Below are 19,889 nucleotides of genomic sequence, written 5' to 3'. Positions count from 1 at the left end.
TTCAGTAGGGCCCAAAGTACAGAGAAACATACTCTGCCATAAAACGCACAAGCACGTGACGGATGTACCTGGCAGGTGGCCATGGAGTCGGGGAGCCCCCACAGGAACCGTGGACGGTGACCAGCTGGAGAGCTCACATGCTGTCCACAGTGGGAAAGACCCTAAGCCACCCTTGCTGATGCTGGGCAGGTGGGACCAAGCACACCCCGAGGGAGCCAGATCTTTGCTCTTCCAGAAGAAGCCAGAAAACCTCATTTTTTTGCATGACATTCTATAAATGTCAGCAGCAAATTCCTTTTTCTTTTCCTTCCAGAAATATCCAACATATCTGCAGGTGGGACTGGGTCCATGGGTCATGTACGATCTCAGTCTTAAAATCTTTGCATAAATGTATCTCCAGGCTTCTGGTTAGGGATGGGCCTTGTCAGCGCTGCCCGACACCTTGGCCTCCAGGTGACACACACACACACACACACACACACACACACACACACACAGGCTCCCTCCTGCCACGCCAGGAAGCCTGGACAGTCCCTAAGGCGGGGTGGCTGAGCACCTCTGCCCATCCAGGTTGACTCCTGCTCCAAGCTCTCCCCTCCGGCAGGGAGTGGGTCTCCTTTCAAGGGGCTGGATGGCTGAACTTGAGAACAAAGTGTCCCTAGGTCACCAGTTCACCCATCTTCCAGATCCACCCCCTGCCTGTGGGCCCCCATGGTCCACACTGTGCCAGCACACCATACCCATGGGTCAGTGCCTCTGCCTGGACATTCGCCCTCCCCAGCAGCTGAATTCTTTCTGTTCCTTCTTCAAGCCCCAAATTAATCACCACCTGTTCGGCAAAGCTTTCCCAATTTTCCAGGCAGAATTTAACGCCTCTGCTCTTCTTCTTCTTCTTCTTCTTCTTCTTTTTTTGTTAAAAAGCAAATTAAGTCTTAGGATCATGTGCCCAGTTCCTTCTAGAACCTCTTCTCCCTCTTCAAAACCTCTGCAGTCTCCCTTTGCACCTTGAACACAACTTCAGGCTGGTTCCTCAACTCTAGGTGACAGCCCTGGTCACACGGGGGACTCCTACAGGAGGGGGGAACTGGAGACAGAGCTGAATCTCTCTTTACCCTCAGGCTCACCAAGGCACCCAGTCAGGGAAGGTGTCCAGTGGCTGGTGATGAAGGAAGGATTGTCCGGGCTGTTTAAAGTCTGTCTCAGGGCGCCTGGGTGACTCAGTGGGTTAATCATCTGCCTTTGGCTCAGGTCGTGATCTCAGGGTCCTGGGATCAAGTCCCAGGTCAGGCTCCCTGCCCAGCAGGAAGTCTGCTTCTCCCTCTCCCCCTCCCTCTCCCCCTGCCCGTGTGCTCTCTCTCTATCTCTCCCTAATAAATAAATAAAATCTAAATCAATCAGTCAATAAAGTCTTTCTCATTACCCGGCTCCCACCTGGACCCACACCCAGAAAATTGGTTCTCAAGAGAGAAGCACATACAGGTCCTCTTGGGGATGTTTCTGTCTTGTTCACTGCTGCGTCCCCAGAGGGCGGCATGAGGTAGGTCTGCTGAATGAATGGGGACGACATGGCGCCCCTCGTCTCACGATGCTTCAAGGAGAAATGGGGTGACATGGAAAAACGCTTCGCATCGTGCCCGGCACCAAGTACGTCCGAGGCTGCTGTTACTGTTACACCCTTGGGCTCTCACAAACACTTCCCCAGACACCTGCTTCACAGGGGCACAAATCTACCCCACTGGGCCCAGCCGGGCTTCCTCCACTCCGGGGACAGGCAGGGCCTCACCACAATATGGAACTCTGCCCTTTGGGCCTTTGGGCAGAAGCCTTCAACCCAGGGTGCTGAAAGTTTCTAGAAAATTCTATCATTGCTCCTCAGGGTCACACCTGGCTGGCTACCATCCTGGGGACCCAAGGATCTAGAGATTTTTACAGAATTTGGAGTGGAGACCTTGTCTTCTGGGCCTAAGGCACCATCTTCCACCTTCTTCACCAGCCAAGGGATTCGGGAAGGAACCTGATGCCCACCCCTGCCTCAGGCTACAGCCTGGGCTGGAGGCTCCTCTAGGCCCTGCAGGCCTGAAGCCATTTCCTGGCTGTCTCCATGTTTGCCTGGCGGACCGGCGCAGAGCCTAGGAAAGTTAAATATAGTCTTAGCATCCCCGCTGAACGGCTCCCCGCATCGGTGCCCGAGAGTGCCACCTGGTGGCCCACTCCAGGCTCCTCGGTGGAATAAAAGCCATGGGGGGGGGGGATGGGCGTTATCAAGATGGCCGCCTCAGGAAGCCTTGGTGTTGAGAGAGAGCGAGAGAGTGTGAGAGAGTATGTGTGTGGCTTTCCTCTCACCGCTGGCTGCTGCCCCATTCCTTCTGGTTGCTAAATCACCACCAAAATGGCTTCCCCAGAAAACCCCAGGAAGGGCCTGGAGTCTGGCCTGGGCCTAAATCCACGCCTCTCAGGCAGGCACTCACCATGTCAGTCAGGCTGCAGAACTCTTCCAGCCTGAGGAGCATCCCTTCGATGGTCTCCTCCACCTCCTTCGCCTGAAGAGAGACAATATCCTGGAGATTAGCAAGTGGTTTCCACGGAGACAAACGCCCTTCAATTTTTTTTTTTTTTTAAAGCAAACTAAATCTTAGGATTATCTGCCCAGTTCCCTTCAGACCTCCTTTTCCTTTTCAAAATCTCTCCTAGCCTCATTTAAAATCGTGATAAGCTGGCGGCGATCTTGATGCCCGTGGACAGAGGCCTGGTTAAAGCCACCACCGGCCATCCACTCCGTGCAGATGTCACAGGGAGGAGATGAGTGAAAACTAGCAGGAAGCAGGACAGAGCTACCTGCATCACCCCATTGTTCGGATGAGGAAACTGAGCCTCAGGGGCGAGGGAAGTCTGCTAGAGGTCACACAGGTAGCAGGTGGGGAGCCCAGGATTCCCATTGGGCTTGAGTCCACAGCCTCAGAGCTCTTACACATTGTGAGAAACACCCCCTAACAAACACCACGGAACGCTCACAAAAGATGCAGAAGAGATGGAAATAGAAACCCATCCTCGTAACAACGCACGAAGGACATACGTGGTTTACCAGAAAGGCCTGGAATCATACAGACCAAACTGCTAATAATTAGGAGATGAACTTGCACTAAACGATCATTCAATCCAAAATTCAAATTGAACTGGACATCCCCTACTTTATTTGGCAACCTGTTAATGGCTTGTCCTTGGCCCTGGGGAGTAGAATTGGGGAACAGGGTCTGACAAGGGAGCCTCGAGTGTTTTATGTTATCTGAAGGGTTCAAACCTTGAGGTACCGGGGATGGGGAATTACATCATGAGTAACATCAAAGAGTAAAGCAGGCCTCCGGGGTTTTGCAGTGATCTGAAAAGTGCTTGCCCAAATCTAGAACAGCCAGCAGCCATCAGTAAACACAGACTTGGGGCTGTGTTTTTCAAGAGAAGCCAGGAATCTTAATGTTATGGAAAATGTCCCATTTTTTTAAAGAAAGATTTTATTTATTTATTTGACAGGCAGAGATCACAAGTAGGCAGAGAGGCAGGCAGAGAGAGAGGAAGGGAAGCAGGCTCCCTGCTGAGCAGAGAGCCTGACGCGGGGCTGGATCCCAGGACCCTGATATCATGACCTGAGCCGAAGGTAGATGCTTAATTACTGAGCCACTCAGGCGCCCCATATGTCCCAATTTTTAAATGGTAGCATAGGTTCATGTCCTGCCAAGCATGGGCCAATTTGAACATGACTGTGGAAGGGTCTTCCGGTCTACACCCCGTTCAAATCAGTTGTGCAAAAATCAGCCTGAACCTTTTTTATCCCTCCTCAAGTATGTACCGTGTTCACGACTTCTAAAATACCAGTTTTTTGGTTTTGTTTTGTTTCTGTAACGACGAGGCCTTTGGGAAGAAAGTGCGCTGAGAACGTAAGCCACCTGTTCGGCTCACCGGGCCAGACCCTTCTGCTCCAGGAAGGCGACCCCAGACACTTTTGGGCAGGCCTGGTCCCAGCACCCTGACACCTGAAGGCTCCCCTCATCGCCCACTCATCCTGGCAGAGAGGCTGACGCCCCACCAGGGCCCGCTGCTTGTGGCAGGAGCTGTCGCTACCACAACAAAATAAACGGCTGTGCAAAAAAAAAACAACAAAAAAAACACACAACATCTTTCCGGCTGGAGTAAAAATAGTACCAAGTTGCAATTTTAAACTCTGGCACCTTCGTCTCACAGCTGGGACTATTTCTGTGCCTGCACGGGGGAGGCTCGACAGGGAAGGGGACCACAGCGGAGGGAGAACTGAGAGGCAAAAGGAAGTTCTCTCCATCCCCCAAAAGGTAAGATCATAGGAAAAGAAGCCCTTATCGTGCTAAGGAGGCAAGAGGCCACAGACATGGGAGACAGGAAGGCTGGGCGCTTCCTCCTGCTTGCAGAGGGAGGGATGAGACGGGAGAAGGGCACAGACGGGCGGGGGAGGCTCCCTCCGGAGAGCAGGTGCAGACGCCCCAGACCCCAGACCCACTGAGGAAGGCAACACCAGCAGAGGGATGTGGGTGCCCCCGCCCCAGCTGGAGGGGCCGCCTCCTTCCCCGGCGGGGCCCGAAGATTTTTGCTCAGAGGCAGCACGTCTCACCCTACCCCGCTGTGTTCCGAGAGGAGGTCAGTCCATCCCGGGTTCAAATCCCATCTTCTCTTGGGCCAACCGTGGGACCTGAATTCAAGGGTTTGACTTCTGCCTTTCGGTGGGATCCCCTGTGACAGCAACTGCCACACCCGTCGGGCAGGGTTGTTAGGAGGTTAACCTCACATAAAGCACACGGTAGGTGCTATTAGCTGCCCGCTTTACGTCTCTCTCTCACTAGATAATAAAAACAATGGCTAAGTGCTCTATGTGGATTCTTTTACTTGATTCTCACAAGAACTCTGTACAGCAGGGGCTATACCTTCCCCCTGTTTATGGCCTGGGAAACACAGGAGAGCTTAAGTCACTCACTCAAGGTCACACAGCTAATAATGTCTGAAGCCACATTTGACCCTGAGCACTCCGAGTGCAGAGCTGAGGTCTGTCACTACCAGAGGCTCTTTGGAGACTGGGAAAAGTGTCCCCTTTATGGCTGCCTGTCAGCTACGGTCTCTGTCCCTCACCACTCCCCCCACCTCCTGGGGCAGGGCCCCAAAGCAGGAGAGAGCCCAGAAGGCATTTGCTGACTGGCCAGCTGAGGAGGAACGGGCCGGAGACATTCCCACCCAACAGGAAGGAGCTCAGGATTAGCCAACCCGCCATGCCCACAAATCACTCATAGGACAATTTTCTCTCGAGATAATCCCCTAAGTGGCCTCAGAAACGAGAGTCTGCCGGCTGCAGTCCACATGCCTTGTCCACCAGCCCATCAGCGAAATGAATGCCCTCGTCCTCCCGTGCAACTCCCCGGGCATAAACGGTCGCACTCTGAGGGGAAGAAAGCAAATGGCTCGACTAGCGTGACATTTGGGGCTCGGCCAGTGGGGACAGCAGGGGCACTTCTAACACACGTGAATCACGGCACCTACCTTCTTACATCAATCTCCCACAGTGCCAGTCCAAGCTTCCCAGCCAGGGATGCCAGGAAACTGAAATGTGACTGGTCCCTGCCCACAAGTGACAGGCACCTAAAACCCCACAAGCAGGCCCTCCACCGTGGGCTTCTGCAGCTCAACAAGTGGAAACTCCATTGTCCATTGCTCAGGCGATGGGGGCAGCCTCCGTGCACTTGTCCGCAGGCCGCCCCACCCGGAGGTTCGCAAATCCTCTCTGTGCCGCCTTCGGAACGTAGCCCGAAGCCCACAGCTTCCGTCCGCCCCCCTCGCCGCCCCCCGGGCACCGGGCACAGTCCTCGCTCGCTGGCCCCTGCAACCGTCTATTCCTCTGAAAGACCCCGTCACAACCACAGCCCTTGTCAGCTGGAGATCTCCCACCCCACCATCTCTGGCCATCGCGGAGGCTACGGCTGCAAAACTAGACAATGACAAACGCCACCGAGCTTTGGGAGCCACTGGAATCCCCGTGCACTGCTGGCGGGCTGGCGGGGAGGGCTGGGACCCAGTGCTGCTGATGCGGAAACCAGTCCATCACTTCAGAAGGTGAAATACAGAGTAACCCTATGACCCAGCCACAGAGCCCAGGGAGCGGGAAACACGCTGTTTTTGTTTGTTTGTTTGTTGACAGAGAGAGATCACAAGTAGGCAGAGAGAGAAGGAAGCAGACTCCCCGCTAAGCAGAGAGCCCAATGCAGGGCTCAATCCCAGGACCCTGAGATCATGACCTAAGCTGAAGGCAGAGGCTTAACCCACTGAGCCACCCAGGCACCCCAAAAAACACTGTTCTTACAGGAAAGGTGTGCGTTATCCATGAGAGTCGAAAAGTGGAACTAACTCAGGTTCACCAAGTGATGAACAAACAAACAAAATATGCCATGTCCACACTATGGAAATACTATGTGGCAGGCACCTTGGTAGCTCATTTGGCAAAGCATCTGCCTTCAGCTCGGGTCACGATCCCAGGGTCCTGGGATCGAGCCCTGCATTGGGCTCCCTGCTCAGCGGGGAGCCTGCTTTTCCCTCTCCCTCTGCTTGTGCTCGCTCTCTCTGTCAAATAAATAAATAAAATCTTAAGAAAAAGAAGAAAAGAAATATTACGTGGCAATCAAGAGGAATGTCGACCTGCTACTTGTTGGATCATGGGTAACGCTCCACATGAGGCTGAGTGAAAGCCGCCAGACACAAAAGGCCAAGCATCACATGATTCCTTTGAGGGGCAAGGTTCAGAAGAGGCAAATGCACAGAGACAGAAAGCAGATCGCCGGTTGGAGGTTAACAGGCAGCGGGAGAACGAGGGACGGACTGCTAATGGCCATGGTCTTCCTTTCTCGGGGGATGGAAATGCACTGGAACAAGGTCATGGTGATGTTTGCACAAACAGTGAATATACTCATAACCACGGAATTGTATACTTTAAAATGGTAAATGTTTTGTTCCATGAATTATATCTTAATTAGAAAAAAAGAAAGTCCTCCCCTGTCCAAGACCTCCCTCAGCAATCACCAAAAAGACGCCTTGCCAGCCCTAAACCATCTGGACCCTCTATCTGTTCTCCAACCTCTGTGCCCACAGCTCACTCCCCTCCAACTACACCAACCACATCCTCACCCCAGGGCCTTTGCACCCGCTGTTCCCATTATCAACAGAGCTCACTGCACATTTCTTTCAGCCTTTGCTCAACTGTCCTCCTTCCTTGGCCTTACAGTCCCTACCATTCCCCGTCCTACACCAATTTATCTCTCTCTTCAGCCTCCATCACTGTCTAACATCTTGTGTATTTTGCCTGTTTTGTGTCATCTTCCTCCATTAGAAAGAAAGCCCCTACAGGGCAGGGTTCTTAGTCACTCACCTCTGCATTCCCAGGGCCTAGAGCAACATCTGACACCTAGCTGGGGCTCAGGCTTCCGGAGATGTCCCTCTGACTCCCTCCCATCTGTATACCTTTGTGCAAGCTGACTCTGCCACCCTGCCCAGGAAGAGGGGGAATCCACTCTTCCCTCCCCCTGAATCCAGCCTGGCTCATGACTTGCTCTGACCAATAAAACGGGTGCAAGAATATTTTGTGACATCATCAAGAGACCTTACAGCATCTGACTCACCCTCCTGGAAGACAACAGCCATGTTGACTAGTCCTGGCGATGCTGCCAGAGACCCCACAGGACAAGAGTGGCTGCGTGGAGGACTGAGACGCCCAGCCGGCACCCACCGCCTGGCTTGAGTGAGGCCGTGTTGCAGGACCCAGCGGAAGGCAGCCCCCCGAACTAAGCCCAGCCCGCACTCTGGGGGCAGAACTGCTCAGGGGAGCCCCACAGACCTGCAAAACCATGTGCCATAATATGGTGGTTGTTTTCAGCCACGAAGACTTGGGGTAGTTTGGTACCAGGCGACTGGAAACCAATACAGTGCCCAGAGAACACCTGTTGCAGGAAAGGAGAGGAGGAGGGAGTGGGGAAGGAAAGAAAATGAGCAAGGGCAGGAGGGAGAAACCGGGCTACAGCCTGAGGACAGCGGCCCAGACCGCTTTCCAGTCCCACCCCTGTGTGTTGGGCTGTGTGGGCTTAACTACACTCTGACATCTGTGTGCCTTGGTTTCCCATTTGAAAGTTGTGGGAAAACAATCCTCAGAGTCCGTCGTGAGATGGAAGCTGAGAAGGATCAATTCTGAAGTAATTTCTTTGGGTCACTCTCGGCAAGTTGCCAAACCCATACAAAAGACAGGTGTGACTGGGAGCTACCAGAGTCTCTGCATTCGAACGCCACGGACACGAAAGCCAGCTAGGAAAGGAATACAAGGGAGTATGCTTTCTGGGCACTGCTTATTTTCAGTTTTTCACTTTTTGAAGAGACCTTCTACTTTTCTCTAGGAAACACAGCAGCACATGCAGGGTAGTGAATGGCCGCTAATACTCAGTTTCCAGGCAGAGAGACAACAGGGAGGGGTGGGGACTGGGGCTCATAGGAGAGCCCGTCCCCCTCTAAAGAGGGCAGCTGCTCCTTGACTCCAGCAGAGTGAACCAGGGGGTGAGGCGCCAAACTTGTTTTGTTCAAGGCAGACAGTGACCCAGGAATGTAGGCAAACTTTCCAGGTTTGAGAATTCAAAACCCCCCAACTTAAAACACAGTATGACAGCCAAACAAACCTGTCTGCTGGCTGAATGTGGCCTTTGAACCACGGGCCCGTGTCTTTTTTTTTTTTTTTAAAGATTTTATTTATTTATTTGACAGAGAGAGAAGTCACAAGTAGGCAGAGAGGCAAGCGGGGGGTGGAGGGTGGGAAGCAGTCCCCCCGCTGAGCAGAGAGCCCGATGCGGGGCTCCATCACGGACCCGTGTCTTTAAAACACAAGGATATATAGGGCACCTGTGTGGCTCAGTTGGCTGAGCATCTGACTCTTGGTTTCAGCTCAGGTCATGCTCTCAGGGTTGTAGGATTGAGCCCTGCATGGCATGCGGCTTTGTGCTCAGCGGGGAGGCTGCTTCTCGCTCTCCCTCTGCCCCTCCCCCGGCTAGTGTGCGCATGCGCTGTCTCTCTCTCTCAAATAAATAAATAAATCTTAAAAAAAAAATAAATCAATAAAACGTAAGCATATATGAATTGTCCAGAAGAGGCAAATCTATAGAGACAGAAAGCAGACCGAGGAGGACCGGGGAGCAGGAGCGAGGGGTACAGGGTTAATCCCCGGGGTAACGATAATGTTCTAAAATAGATTCAGGTAGATCGTTGCACAACTCTGTGAATAAACAAAAAGCCATTAAATTGTACACTTTCATTGTGTAGTGTATGTATTACATCGCAATAACGCCATTTACACACAAACACACACACACGCACGCACGCATGTTCGAGAATCCTCCTAGGCAACCACAAGGTGCATCCAGCCAGGCCAGGAACAGGGTAACACTTTCAGAGAAGCCAGACATCGGATTTTTTATGAGAAAACTCCCCCTTTATAGAATTTGGCAACCACTTAGCCCTTTTCAAATCGAATCACGGTGCCAGCCAGAGGACACCCACCTATAGCCACTTTAGGTTCCAGGGCGGGTTTTTCAGCTTTTTCTGATGCCACACCCGCTGCCTGCCCCTGCCCCGGGGCTTCCTCCATCCAGGCAGGGCCAGGGGTTCCCAAGGACATGACCTGGGTGGAACGGAAGCCACCTGAGGACCGTGGGGCCTGCCCTCACCCTGGGCACGCCAGCAGGACTGTCACCTCTTCTCCCGCAGCAGCTGTGGTGGTGCCTTCAGAGGACAGCGAAGTAAAGTCTTTTTAACGTCAGTGTCCATTTTTCCACCAGCCTGACAGAAGACAGAAACAGCAGCCTCCTCTCTGTGCGCAGGACGGAAAGGCCCGAGGGATGTTCGAAAGCCCCTGGGAGCCGAACCCAGGAAGGACCTGACATGCTCAGAGAAACCCACTTCCCAAAGAGGGGACATAGGAACTCCTTCCTCTCCGGCCCCAAAACGGAGCAAACAAGAGTGCCCATCCAGGCCTCAAGGGACCCTTGACTTTGAGGTTTCAGCCACTCCACTCTGCTTGCCTTCACCCTGGTTTCGAAAAGGGTTTACTTGGCAACAGCAACCAAAATTTAAAACACAGGTACCCTTGGGCCCAGGAAATCCCCTGCTAGGTATTTATCTGGCAGATATACTTGCACAAATGCAACAGTGTGTGTGCAGAGCTCCTCCTGCAACAGGCTTTGTGGGAGTAAAGAAGCCGCGTAACCTAAATGCCCATCAGCAGAGAAATGGCTGTCGGACCCGCAGTCCAGACGATGTAATTCTGCTGAGCAGCTAAAAATCGGGCAGCCCTGTATGTGCTCATCGGGAACATCTCCAAGACAAACTGAGTGGAGGAAGCAGGATCCAGCAACGGAAGGCTACAGGTGGGGATGGGGAAGGACCTGTCATGCCTGTGGGAAGGGGACACGATCAGGAACAGTGGTGACCTCCGCTTGGGCAGCAAGAGGCTGGGGACCTGGGTGGGAGGAAGCTTCCTCACCACTCCTTGGCCACTGGGACCTTGGAATTTTGTGACAAGTGCGTATACTTATTTTCTGAAACAAAACTTATTTTTTACTTTTTTTTTTAAGATTATATTTATTCATATATTTGTGTATGAGAGAGAGAGCAAGCGTGCACACAAGCTCTAGAAGCAGGAGGCAAAGGGAGAAGCAGGCTCTCCACTGAGCTGGGAGCCCCATGCAGGACTTGATCCCAGGATGCTGGGATCATGATCTGAGCTGAAGGCAGAGGCTTAACTAACAGCCACCCAGGTGCCCCTAAAACAAAACTTATCTTAAGAGCAAAACCAACCCCAGTTTACTTTAAAAGAACCCCCAGGGCAGCACCTGGGTGGCTCAGTCATTGAGTGTCTCCCTCTGGATCAGGTCATGATCCCGGGGTCCTGGGATTGAGCCACGTATCCATCTCTCTGCTCAGTGGAGAGCCTGCTTCCCCCGTCTTACTCCCCCTGCTTGTGTCCCCTCTCTCGCGGTGTCCCTCTGTCAAATACATACATAAAAAATCTTTAAAAGAAAATAAAAAATAAAAGAACCCCCAAGCCACATTTCCATCACACTTGCAGCAAGGAATGAGTCCAGAATCCAAGGCCACTTACGCGAACTGGTGGCTCACGGGGACGCAGGCTCAGCAACTGGGTTTTGCAAACCGAGAGCTGGAACCTGCAGCCGGCCTCGTGCGCGCAGGGCAGGGTGAGCGCCCGGTTTCTAGGTCTCCATGAGGCCGTGGTGAGTGAAAACTCGTATCTTCAGCACCAACGAAGGGCCTAAAAGGGCCGGAATCCCCACTGCCCGACACTGTCCCGAATAATTACTGTGCATCAACCCCCACACCTGCTCTGTCCCTAAGGACAGAAGTGTCTCTCACGCGTTCTCCCTCCCAGCACCCAGCAAGGGGTGTGCTCGAGACACACCTGCAGAATGAGGGAATGAACCACGGCCGTGGATGTTCCCAGCCTGCTAACCACGGGCCAGGACCCACGCCACGTATTTCCTGCAGATTTGCTCATCCAACCCCGCTAACTGCTGTATGAGACGGCCAGGCTGGCCATCAGAATCCCCATGGGAGAGTTCACCAGCCCAGCCCTGGCCTTGTTCACAGGGGGCCCCCACGATCAGCAACCACACTGACTTCCCAGCATGCCCATCAGAATAGAGAGCTTTCAGAGGGTCAGTTTCCACGTGGCACCCACGCCAGTGAAATCAGACTACCCAGGGCTGAGGGGGGGTGTTGGGGGTGGTACACACAGCAGGCCCCAAAAAGATTTTTTTTTAAGATTTTATTTATTTATTTGACAGAGAGAGAGAGATCACAGTAGGCAGAGAGGCAGACAGAGAGAGAGAGGGAGAAGCAGGCTCCCCGCTGAGCAGAAAGCCTGATGCGGGGCTTGATCCCAGGACCCTGAGATCATGACCTGAGCTGAAGGCAGAGGCCCAACCTCTGAGCCACTCAGGCACCCCCCAAAAAGATTTTTTTTGAAAATCCCCAGATGACTCCAACCTTCAGCAAAGTTTGGGTACCATGCCTTACATCAGGGCTCTTGACCTCGGCTATGCCCCGCCCCACCCCTGGAGACAGCTTCCCTTTTATCTTCTATTTATAGGTGCATGAAATAGGTGTGGGGTTTTCTGCCGTGTAAGTTGCTGTATACACCGCACACATCTCTGTGCCCCTTGCCTGCCCCGGAGCTGGGCGCCGCAGGCCACCATGAAGGGCCACCCAGAGCTGACTTCCCCTGCAGCCGTCAACTGTCCACTGTGCGGATGCATTGCTGTTAACTGGCCTGGCTGCCGGGCACTGATGTCCTTCCGATCTTTCGGAACCTCTGTTTTAAAGCTTCTCAGTTGGTCCTGACAGTCAGCCAGCCTGACCCTCTCACAAAGCAGGGACGTCCTATGAGAAGAGGTCGTTCAGACCCAGGTGTGGCTCCTAACATGGGGCAGGAAGACAGGAACTTCCTTCTGAGAGAGGCTGCCCCCTTCAAGCACCCACCTTGGCCCCTCACATCCTAAAGGTTCTGATTCAGGGAACATGGCCAGCTCAGGCCACATCCCCTCAGACAGCCACGTCTGTGGTCCCCCTGCTCCCGCTCCAGCCCCTGCAACACATTCGAGAACTGCAGCCGTGAGGCCAGGAACCTGATCATGGCTTTCCCCTGCCGATGGCCAGTGCACCCCTGCTCACGGCCAGCACCCTAGGATCGAATCCAGATCCCTCCCCATGGCCCTGTGCCCTGGTCTCGCCCCGCCCACTCTCGCCCTTGGCTGCCGAGGTCCCCCCACACCCTGTGCCTCATGTTTGCCCCTTGGGCCATGCACGTACTGCTGGAGCTTTGCCAGATGGTTCCTTCCAACCCTCCCAGCATGTCCGTCATCGTCCCTCTGCTGTCCCCTTCACGGCACTGGGCACCATTTAGTTCTGCTCGATCGTGACCAGTGCGCTCATCTCCCTCTCCGCAGTGCCAGTCCTTCAGGCCAGAAACCCCCTTGGCCTTACGGGCCTCTCCCTGGTCCCCTGCCCAGCACAGAGCCTGGCACACACGGGACTCACCATAAAGATCTGAGGAATAAAGGAACACGGAACTGCACTTTGAGACGGGGCATCTGAACATCCCCTCACCTGAACACCAAAAGAGGACCAGCAGGTCACAAGGACACATGACCGGGGGAGGGGGGGGCACAAGCACATGGTGTTCACAGGTTGGACATACTCTCTTTGATTTTTTTTTCTTTTTTTCATGAAACTCCAGAGCATCTTTGGCTAGTTTAGGTTTTCCTACTTTAGTCTAAACACGTGGTTTGGAAAAGTCATTCCACTTTCTCCCTATGTGATGACAGAAAAATCAAAAGTTCAAGGTCAAGGGTAAATGGTAACTGATGCTACGGGGAAGCTTCAGTACGGGGAAGACAATAGGGAGGAGTGGGGACTGTGGCAAACAGGGACCCAGACCTACCAGAACAACTAATGTTTTATTTTACTTCATTTTTGTAAGTAGGCTTTATGCTCCATGTGGGGCTTGAACTCCTGACCCTGAGATCAAGGGTCACCTGCTCCGGGCTGGCTGGGCTCGTGGAGCATGTGACTGTTAATCTCAGGGTTGTGAGTTCAAGTCCGGCACTGGGCATAGAGCTTCCTTCAGAACAAAACAAAACACAACAACAAAGCCTGATATTTTAAATAAACCAGAAACTTGTAGTTTTTCACAGGAGTGCTCCATTTAAGAAGCCCTATGTTGCCAGATCCAGTTACTTCAGACTGCGGGACTCAGCACTGGAGCCAGGAGTTGGCAACCCCCGCTCTAGTCCACCTGCGGTTAACAGAACCAGGTGTTTTCTCCGCCTTCAGCCTCTGCTCACTCAAGCAGAGACCCTGGGCCTCGGAAAGTGCTGGCCTGATGTCCTTCCAACCAGGCCACAAACCTCACAAGCCTGTCCTGTGTCCCAGCACAGGAACCAAAGAGGACTTTGAAAGAGCCTGGCCAAGGATTCACCCATGCGTGGATACCGACGCTCCGCCATTCGGGAGGGCCCTGAGCGACCTGTCCTCGTAAATCAGAGCACACCCGAGAGGCAAACATCTCTCTCTCTGCCATCTTGAAGCAGCTTCTCGAGACTGGCCTGAAACTCCCCCACAAAAGAGGAAGCTCAAACCAGAAAAAGAGAGAAAGTAAAACACACAAAAAACTGGTTGAACAGAATACCCCAAAGGCACCAAAAACAGTAAAACACTCACCTGCCCACCAGTGTCAGCCAGCCATGCTGCAGCCTCAGCGCTTCTGCCCTCCTGACCACACCTCCCACGGCTGCCCCTCCCGCAGGCTGCTCTCCCATCCCGAAGGGCATCCTGCTTCCTTCCACCCCAGGGCCTTTGCAGGTTTTGGTCCCTCTGCCTGGGTGATTTTTCTCCTCGTAGCCTAGCCAGCTCTCATTCACACTTTAGGGTTCAATCTAAAATGCTGCCGCCTCAAGGCAGTCCTCCCTGACTGCACCCCAACAAAGTCAGGTCCCTGGGCTGCTTCTTTCTTGCACATTCCTCAGTGGGTACCACTCAGGTCTCCGCTTCCCTGGAGAGACCTTGCCCGCCCCGTCTTGCTGACTCACACGGATACCCTCTAACACACCACCACATGTTTGCTCCCAGGGCTGCTGTCCCCCATCTAGAGCTTTTTTTTTTTAATTTTTAAAAAATTTTACTTATTTATTTATGTTTTTAAAGATTTTATTTATTTATTTGACAGAGAGAGGTCACAAGTAGGCAGAGAGGCAGGCAGAGAGAGAGGAGGAAGCAGGCTCCCTGCTGAGCAGAGAGTCCGATGCGGGACTCCATCCCAGGACCCTGAGATCATGACCGGAGACGAAGGCAGAGGCTTTAACCCACTGAGCCACCCAGGCGCCCCACCCCCCCCCACATCTAGAGCTTTTGTGTGTGACGTGTCTATGGTCTGATGGTGTCCTGAGAGCAGGCCCCCTGCGTGTTTCACTGCTGTCCCCAGCTCCTGGCACAGACCAGAGGTTCAAGGTGTTGAAGACAGAAGGGCCCACTTCACTAGGAACCCCAGGACACCTCTAGCACTGGAGCTGGCTGGTCTGGGACCCATTTAAAAGCCAAAAGTGGCCCCAGGAGAAGGGCCCAGCTGTCCAGGCCTGTTCCCAACCCAGATCTCCCTTTTCCAGCTCACTGACCCATCTGCAAACAGCCTCAGCACGGGGACCCGCTAATGAATTAAACTTTAAGTAGAGGTTACAAGTGACTCTGCTCCCGCAGTTTCTGCTGCTTCTGGTAAATAAACTTCAGCCAGCGCTCTAAGTGGGTTTATTGCCGCACCGAGCTGCAGGGAGCAGGGCTCTTCATTACGTCCCTCACAAACGAGGGTGAGCCAGCCCGTGTCTGAGTTAAAGAGAGCCCTGAGTGAGAAAATGAAGTTAACACACGCAGTTTGTCTTGAAGACTGTCCCTAATAGAGACAAAATGAAGCTGAGGTTTAGCCGCTGGGCACAATGACATCTCTCTGCTGAGAGCAAGGCAGAGAAGGAACGAGAAACACGCTCACGTTCCTTAAACCAGTGAAAAACTGTAGACACCCCAAAAGCGTGTCCCTGGGGGCAGAGGTCATAAATTACGGCCCCTCCAATGGGCGGTGCTGATTCTGCGAGGGCCTCTGTTTTCTCAGCCATACATGCCACCCAAAAACCTCCTGGCCACTGGGTCGGTGGGAACAAGGCATAGCACAACAGCTAGCACATAGTATGTGCCCAGGAAACAGGAGTAATTATTACTTCATTGTGGGATACTAGGAAGCCAAAGAATGTTGGCACCTGTGCTCTCCAACACAGAAGCCACCAACCTCATATAACTATTAAACACTTAGACTACGGCTAGTCCAAATGGAGATACGTTGTAAGTTCAGTAGGAAAGCCTGATTTAGGAGCGCCTGGGTGGCTCAGTTGGTTAACTCTTGATTTCGGCTCAGGTCATGATCTTGGGATCATGAGATCGAACCCCAGGACCGGCTCCAGGCTGGGAGAAGATTCTGCTTAAGATTCTCTCTCCCTGGCCCTCTGTCCTTCCCCACCCCCCACCCCCCTCTCTCCCCCTCTCTCAAAAAATAAATAAATAAATAAATAAAAAGCCTGATTTTGAAAACCTAACACATAAAAAAGTAAAAATCTCATTTAAATTGTTTTACATTGATTACATATTAAAATGATTGACATTTTGGAGGCACTGTTATTTTAAGTGTAATGGGGCTAATTTCACCTGTTTCTTTTTCCTTTTTTATGTGGCTCCCAGAACATTTCAAATTACATGAATGGCTCATATTCGTGGCTCAGATTATATTTCTATTGGACAGCTCTTATGGATACATTCTGACATGAAAATATGTCCATGCTATTTTGTGAAATTGAGATGTGATTCACATACCATAAAACTCACCCCTTAAAAGTGTACAATTCTGTGGTTTTTAGTGTATTCACGAAGTTGCGCAACCATCACTACTAATTCCAGAACATTTTCATCACCCTGAAAAGCCCTGTCCCTTATCATTAGCAGTCACTCCCTATTTGTTCATGCGATTTTGAGTGGAAAAAAGCAACCTGCAGAACAGCATTACAGTATCAAGTGGGGTTTTATAAAAACTAACACGTAGCATTACTAATATGTATGCATACGCACATTTGAAAATGCATTTTTTAAGCATCTGGAATGAGGCACACCACACTGTTGGTGATGGTTATCTCTGGGGACTGGAGTTAGGGACCCAGAGAAAAAGGAGAGGGTGCTCACCCTTTATTTGCTATAGTTCTGTCCTGCTTTTGAGATTTAAAAAGAGAATGAGTTGAATTCAAGCCTTAAATAACTCCTGGACGACTTGGATAAATAACTTTTTCACGGCACTGTTAACAGACTGGCTTCAGCTGGAAGATGAAGGGCCTAGTTTCAGATCTACTTTTTATTCTGTGCTTTTAAAATAGAAAGTACAGATAGAGACGAGGTATTTTCCCTCTTAGCAACAGCAGGACCAAGGCCCAGGGCTTCCCCGCACAGACGCAGCCCGCCCGCCTCCTCCAGGCCCGGGGCCCCTGGCTCGCAGCGAAGTGGGCTGAGCGCCCGGCGGGGGGCAGGACCCGGGGGCGGCCTCCCCAGGGCCCCGCCTGGCAAAGGGCAGCGGCTGCCTGCGCGCCTTGCTCCACAGTCCCCGCCGATGCTGGGAGCCCTGACCGGGAAGCGACGCGAGTCTGCGACCCCGGGAGCCTTTATCCGCTGGAGGAGGGAGCGGTGCGACCTGCCGCGTATCTCTGGGCCGCGCCTCCGGCCCCTGTGCCGGCTGTGAGAGGATGCGGCGGGGACACCAAGGGTTCGGGTCCCGGCGCTCCGGAGGCCGCACCCACCCTTTCCTGCCGCGGGGTGCAAGAGCCCAGACCCTCAACCCCGAGACGCGCCTCCCCCACCGCCATCCCCTGTCCCCTACCTCGGCCCCGGGCTCGGGGGTCAGGAAGAGCGCGAGCTCGCGCGCCCCGCTGCGCACGGGCTCCGGCGGGTCGGCGTCCACCAGCAGCATCAGGAGCGCGACGGGGTCCAGCTGGAGGAGGCTGCGGGGGAGCCGGTGGCCGCGTCCCGGCCTCGGAGCCCCGCCCCCGACCGGCTGCATGCCCCGTGGCCCGCCTGGAGGAGGCGGGGCAGGTGCGCACCGGGCCTCGGCCCCCACGCGCCTCCCCGAGCGCCGGGCCGAGTGGGCAGCGCCACCCAGTGGCGCGCGGTGCTCACTGCGCCCGGCCCTCGCACCACCTGGTAAAGCAAAGCTTCTCAAACTCGCCCGCCCATTGCCATCACCTGGGACCCTTAGAACTTCCAAAGTCCCGCCCACACACAGTCTCTGGGGTAGGGACCAGGGCACCAGTGTTTATTGAAGTTCGCCCGATGATTCCAACACACAGCCGAGTTTGAGAACCGCGCGTAGAGACCACCCCTTTCCCCAGGAATCCGGGCGGAGCCACGGTTCCCAGCCCCCATGGCACTTTAGACTGCCCCGGGGAGCTTTCAAAAGCCCGGAAGCCGGGCCTCACCCGGGCCGATCCAGCCGGAACCCCTGGGGGTGGGGCTTGGGCATCAGTAGTTTTTAAAGCTCCCCGGGTGTTTCCAGCATCCAGGAAAGAGAACCGCCATCCAGAGGATCCTTTCATTTAAAGACCAAAGCCCCGCCCCCAAGGCCGCCCTAACTCCAGCATCTTGTTTGCGCCGGGCGGATTGTCCTGGGTATTAGAGAAACTGGCCTTAGCGGCCTTTCCCTCCCAGGAGCAGCTTTTAAAATAAACTCCCCAGGGAATTCGTGAATTCTCTAAGCTTGGACGCCCCCCCCCACACACACGTATACACATACAGCCCTGGGAGGCTTGTGTAGACCCTCTATAGAAGCTGAAGAGGGCGGGGTGCATCCCCCCCACACCAAAAAAAAAAAAAAAAAAAAAAAAAAAAAAATCCGAATGAGGAAAATCCAAAAAATGGTGAAGAGGTCTGGGGAAATCTAGAGTTCTCATTTCTCCTATGAGGGCTTTTTTTTTTCTTTTTCTTTTTCTTTTTAATGTTGCATGCGTGGAACAAAATCAGGCTGGGCTTAGGGTTATTAATAAATATCGGCGACGCCCCCCGTTCCTCGCTCCCCCACCCAATCCCGGTTAAATCTGCATGTAGAGTTTATCTGACCGCCCTAGGTAGGAGGCGTGAGCTCCTGCTTCCTCCGGCTTGTGGGTGAACTGTCCCCGTCCAAGCTGTACAATTCCCACTTCCACATCTGCTTCCCGCTCATTTCTCCACATCTCGGCTCAAACATTCGCTTTCTGGAAAAATCTTGGGAAAGATCTGGGCCGCAGGTGGTTCGTTAAAGGATTTGGTAGGAACTCACGGAACCTGGATGTGGCCGTTCATTACCGTCGTCATGTTCCTGATGCTCGGAGCCCTTGCTCTCATCACACAAGATCCCCAGGAATCAAGACCAGCCCCTCACCGCGACAGGCGAGCTGGGATCCTCAGGAAAGCCCAGGACTGACTTCAGATGACTTCAGCAAACTTTCCCCGGTGGATGAGACTCACGAACATAACGCTAACAAGGGAAGAAAAAAAAAAAAAAAAGACATGTTGCAGAAGGCTCCGTAGGGCACTCTGCCATTAACATAAAGGTTTAAAAACATGCAAAACCACACTCTATATTGTGTATGGATACAGCCATATGGAGTAAAAGGCGAAAGCTGCGCCTGGGAGCGGTGCGGGCCCCATTCAGGAAAGCGGTGGGGGGAGGAGGGGGGAGGCGGCAGATGAACGGGGTTGCAGTTAGATCCCTAACGTTGGTGGCTATCGGAGTTAAACCTACTGGATGCCCAGAATGACTCACTAAAAGCAAGGCCAATAAAAGGCCTGGGATATTGGCTGAAAGGGGAGGGGGCTCAGACCCCCTTGGCCCAGGAATTGGGGTGTCTGCGGAAGGATCCGGCCTGTTCCCCAGCGTCTCAGCGATTTCTACCCTGGGCTGAGTTGGCTAGCTAACAGTCATTTTGCTGTCAGGTTTTTTTTTCCCCCCCTAAATGTGTGATTATGCCTTAGAAACATTTGCTAAAAATACAGATGCCCGGAGCCCTCCCCCAACTTTCTGAATCCGAATCTCTGAGGAGCTCCAGGCATCTGCCTCTTAACAGCCCCGCAGGTTCTTCTGATGCTCGCCAAAGTGTCAGAAGGACCCCTATTCGGGGTCTCCCTCTTGCTGCGGGCGTTACCCAGGGACCCCCGTGGGAGGTCACGTCCAT

The 19,889-nt window shown here is 53.2% G+C and overlaps 1 protein-coding gene across 1 annotated transcript in view; it reads right to left on the bottom strand.

Moving 5' to 3' along the window:
* The window catches only part of BCAS4 (breast carcinoma amplified sequence 4), a 55,518-nt gene extending 37,489 nt beyond the window's left edge, over positions 1-18,029 (bottom strand). The window contains exons 1-2 of the mRNA XM_059407225.1: positions 17,564-18,029; positions 2,469-2,540 (exon numbers count right to left, since the gene is read on the bottom strand). Coding sequence (XP_059263208.1) covers positions 2,469-2,540; positions 17,564-17,743 — 252 coding nt within the window. The 5' untranslated portion in view covers positions 17,744-18,029. The remainder of the gene's footprint in view (positions 1-2,468; positions 2,541-17,563) is intronic.
* Between the last annotated feature and the right edge of the window lie 1,860 nt (positions 18,030-19,889).

This window comes from Mustela nigripes, chromosome 7 (genome assembly GCF_022355385.1).
Source record: "Mustela nigripes isolate SB6536 chromosome 7, MUSNIG.SB6536, whole genome shotgun sequence".
NCBI classification, from domain to species: Eukaryota; Metazoa; Chordata; class Mammalia; order Carnivora; family Mustelidae; genus Mustela; species Mustela nigripes.
The sequence above is the reverse complement of the archived record's forward strand: the minus strand, read 5'-3'. Positions and strand labels throughout refer to the sequence as shown.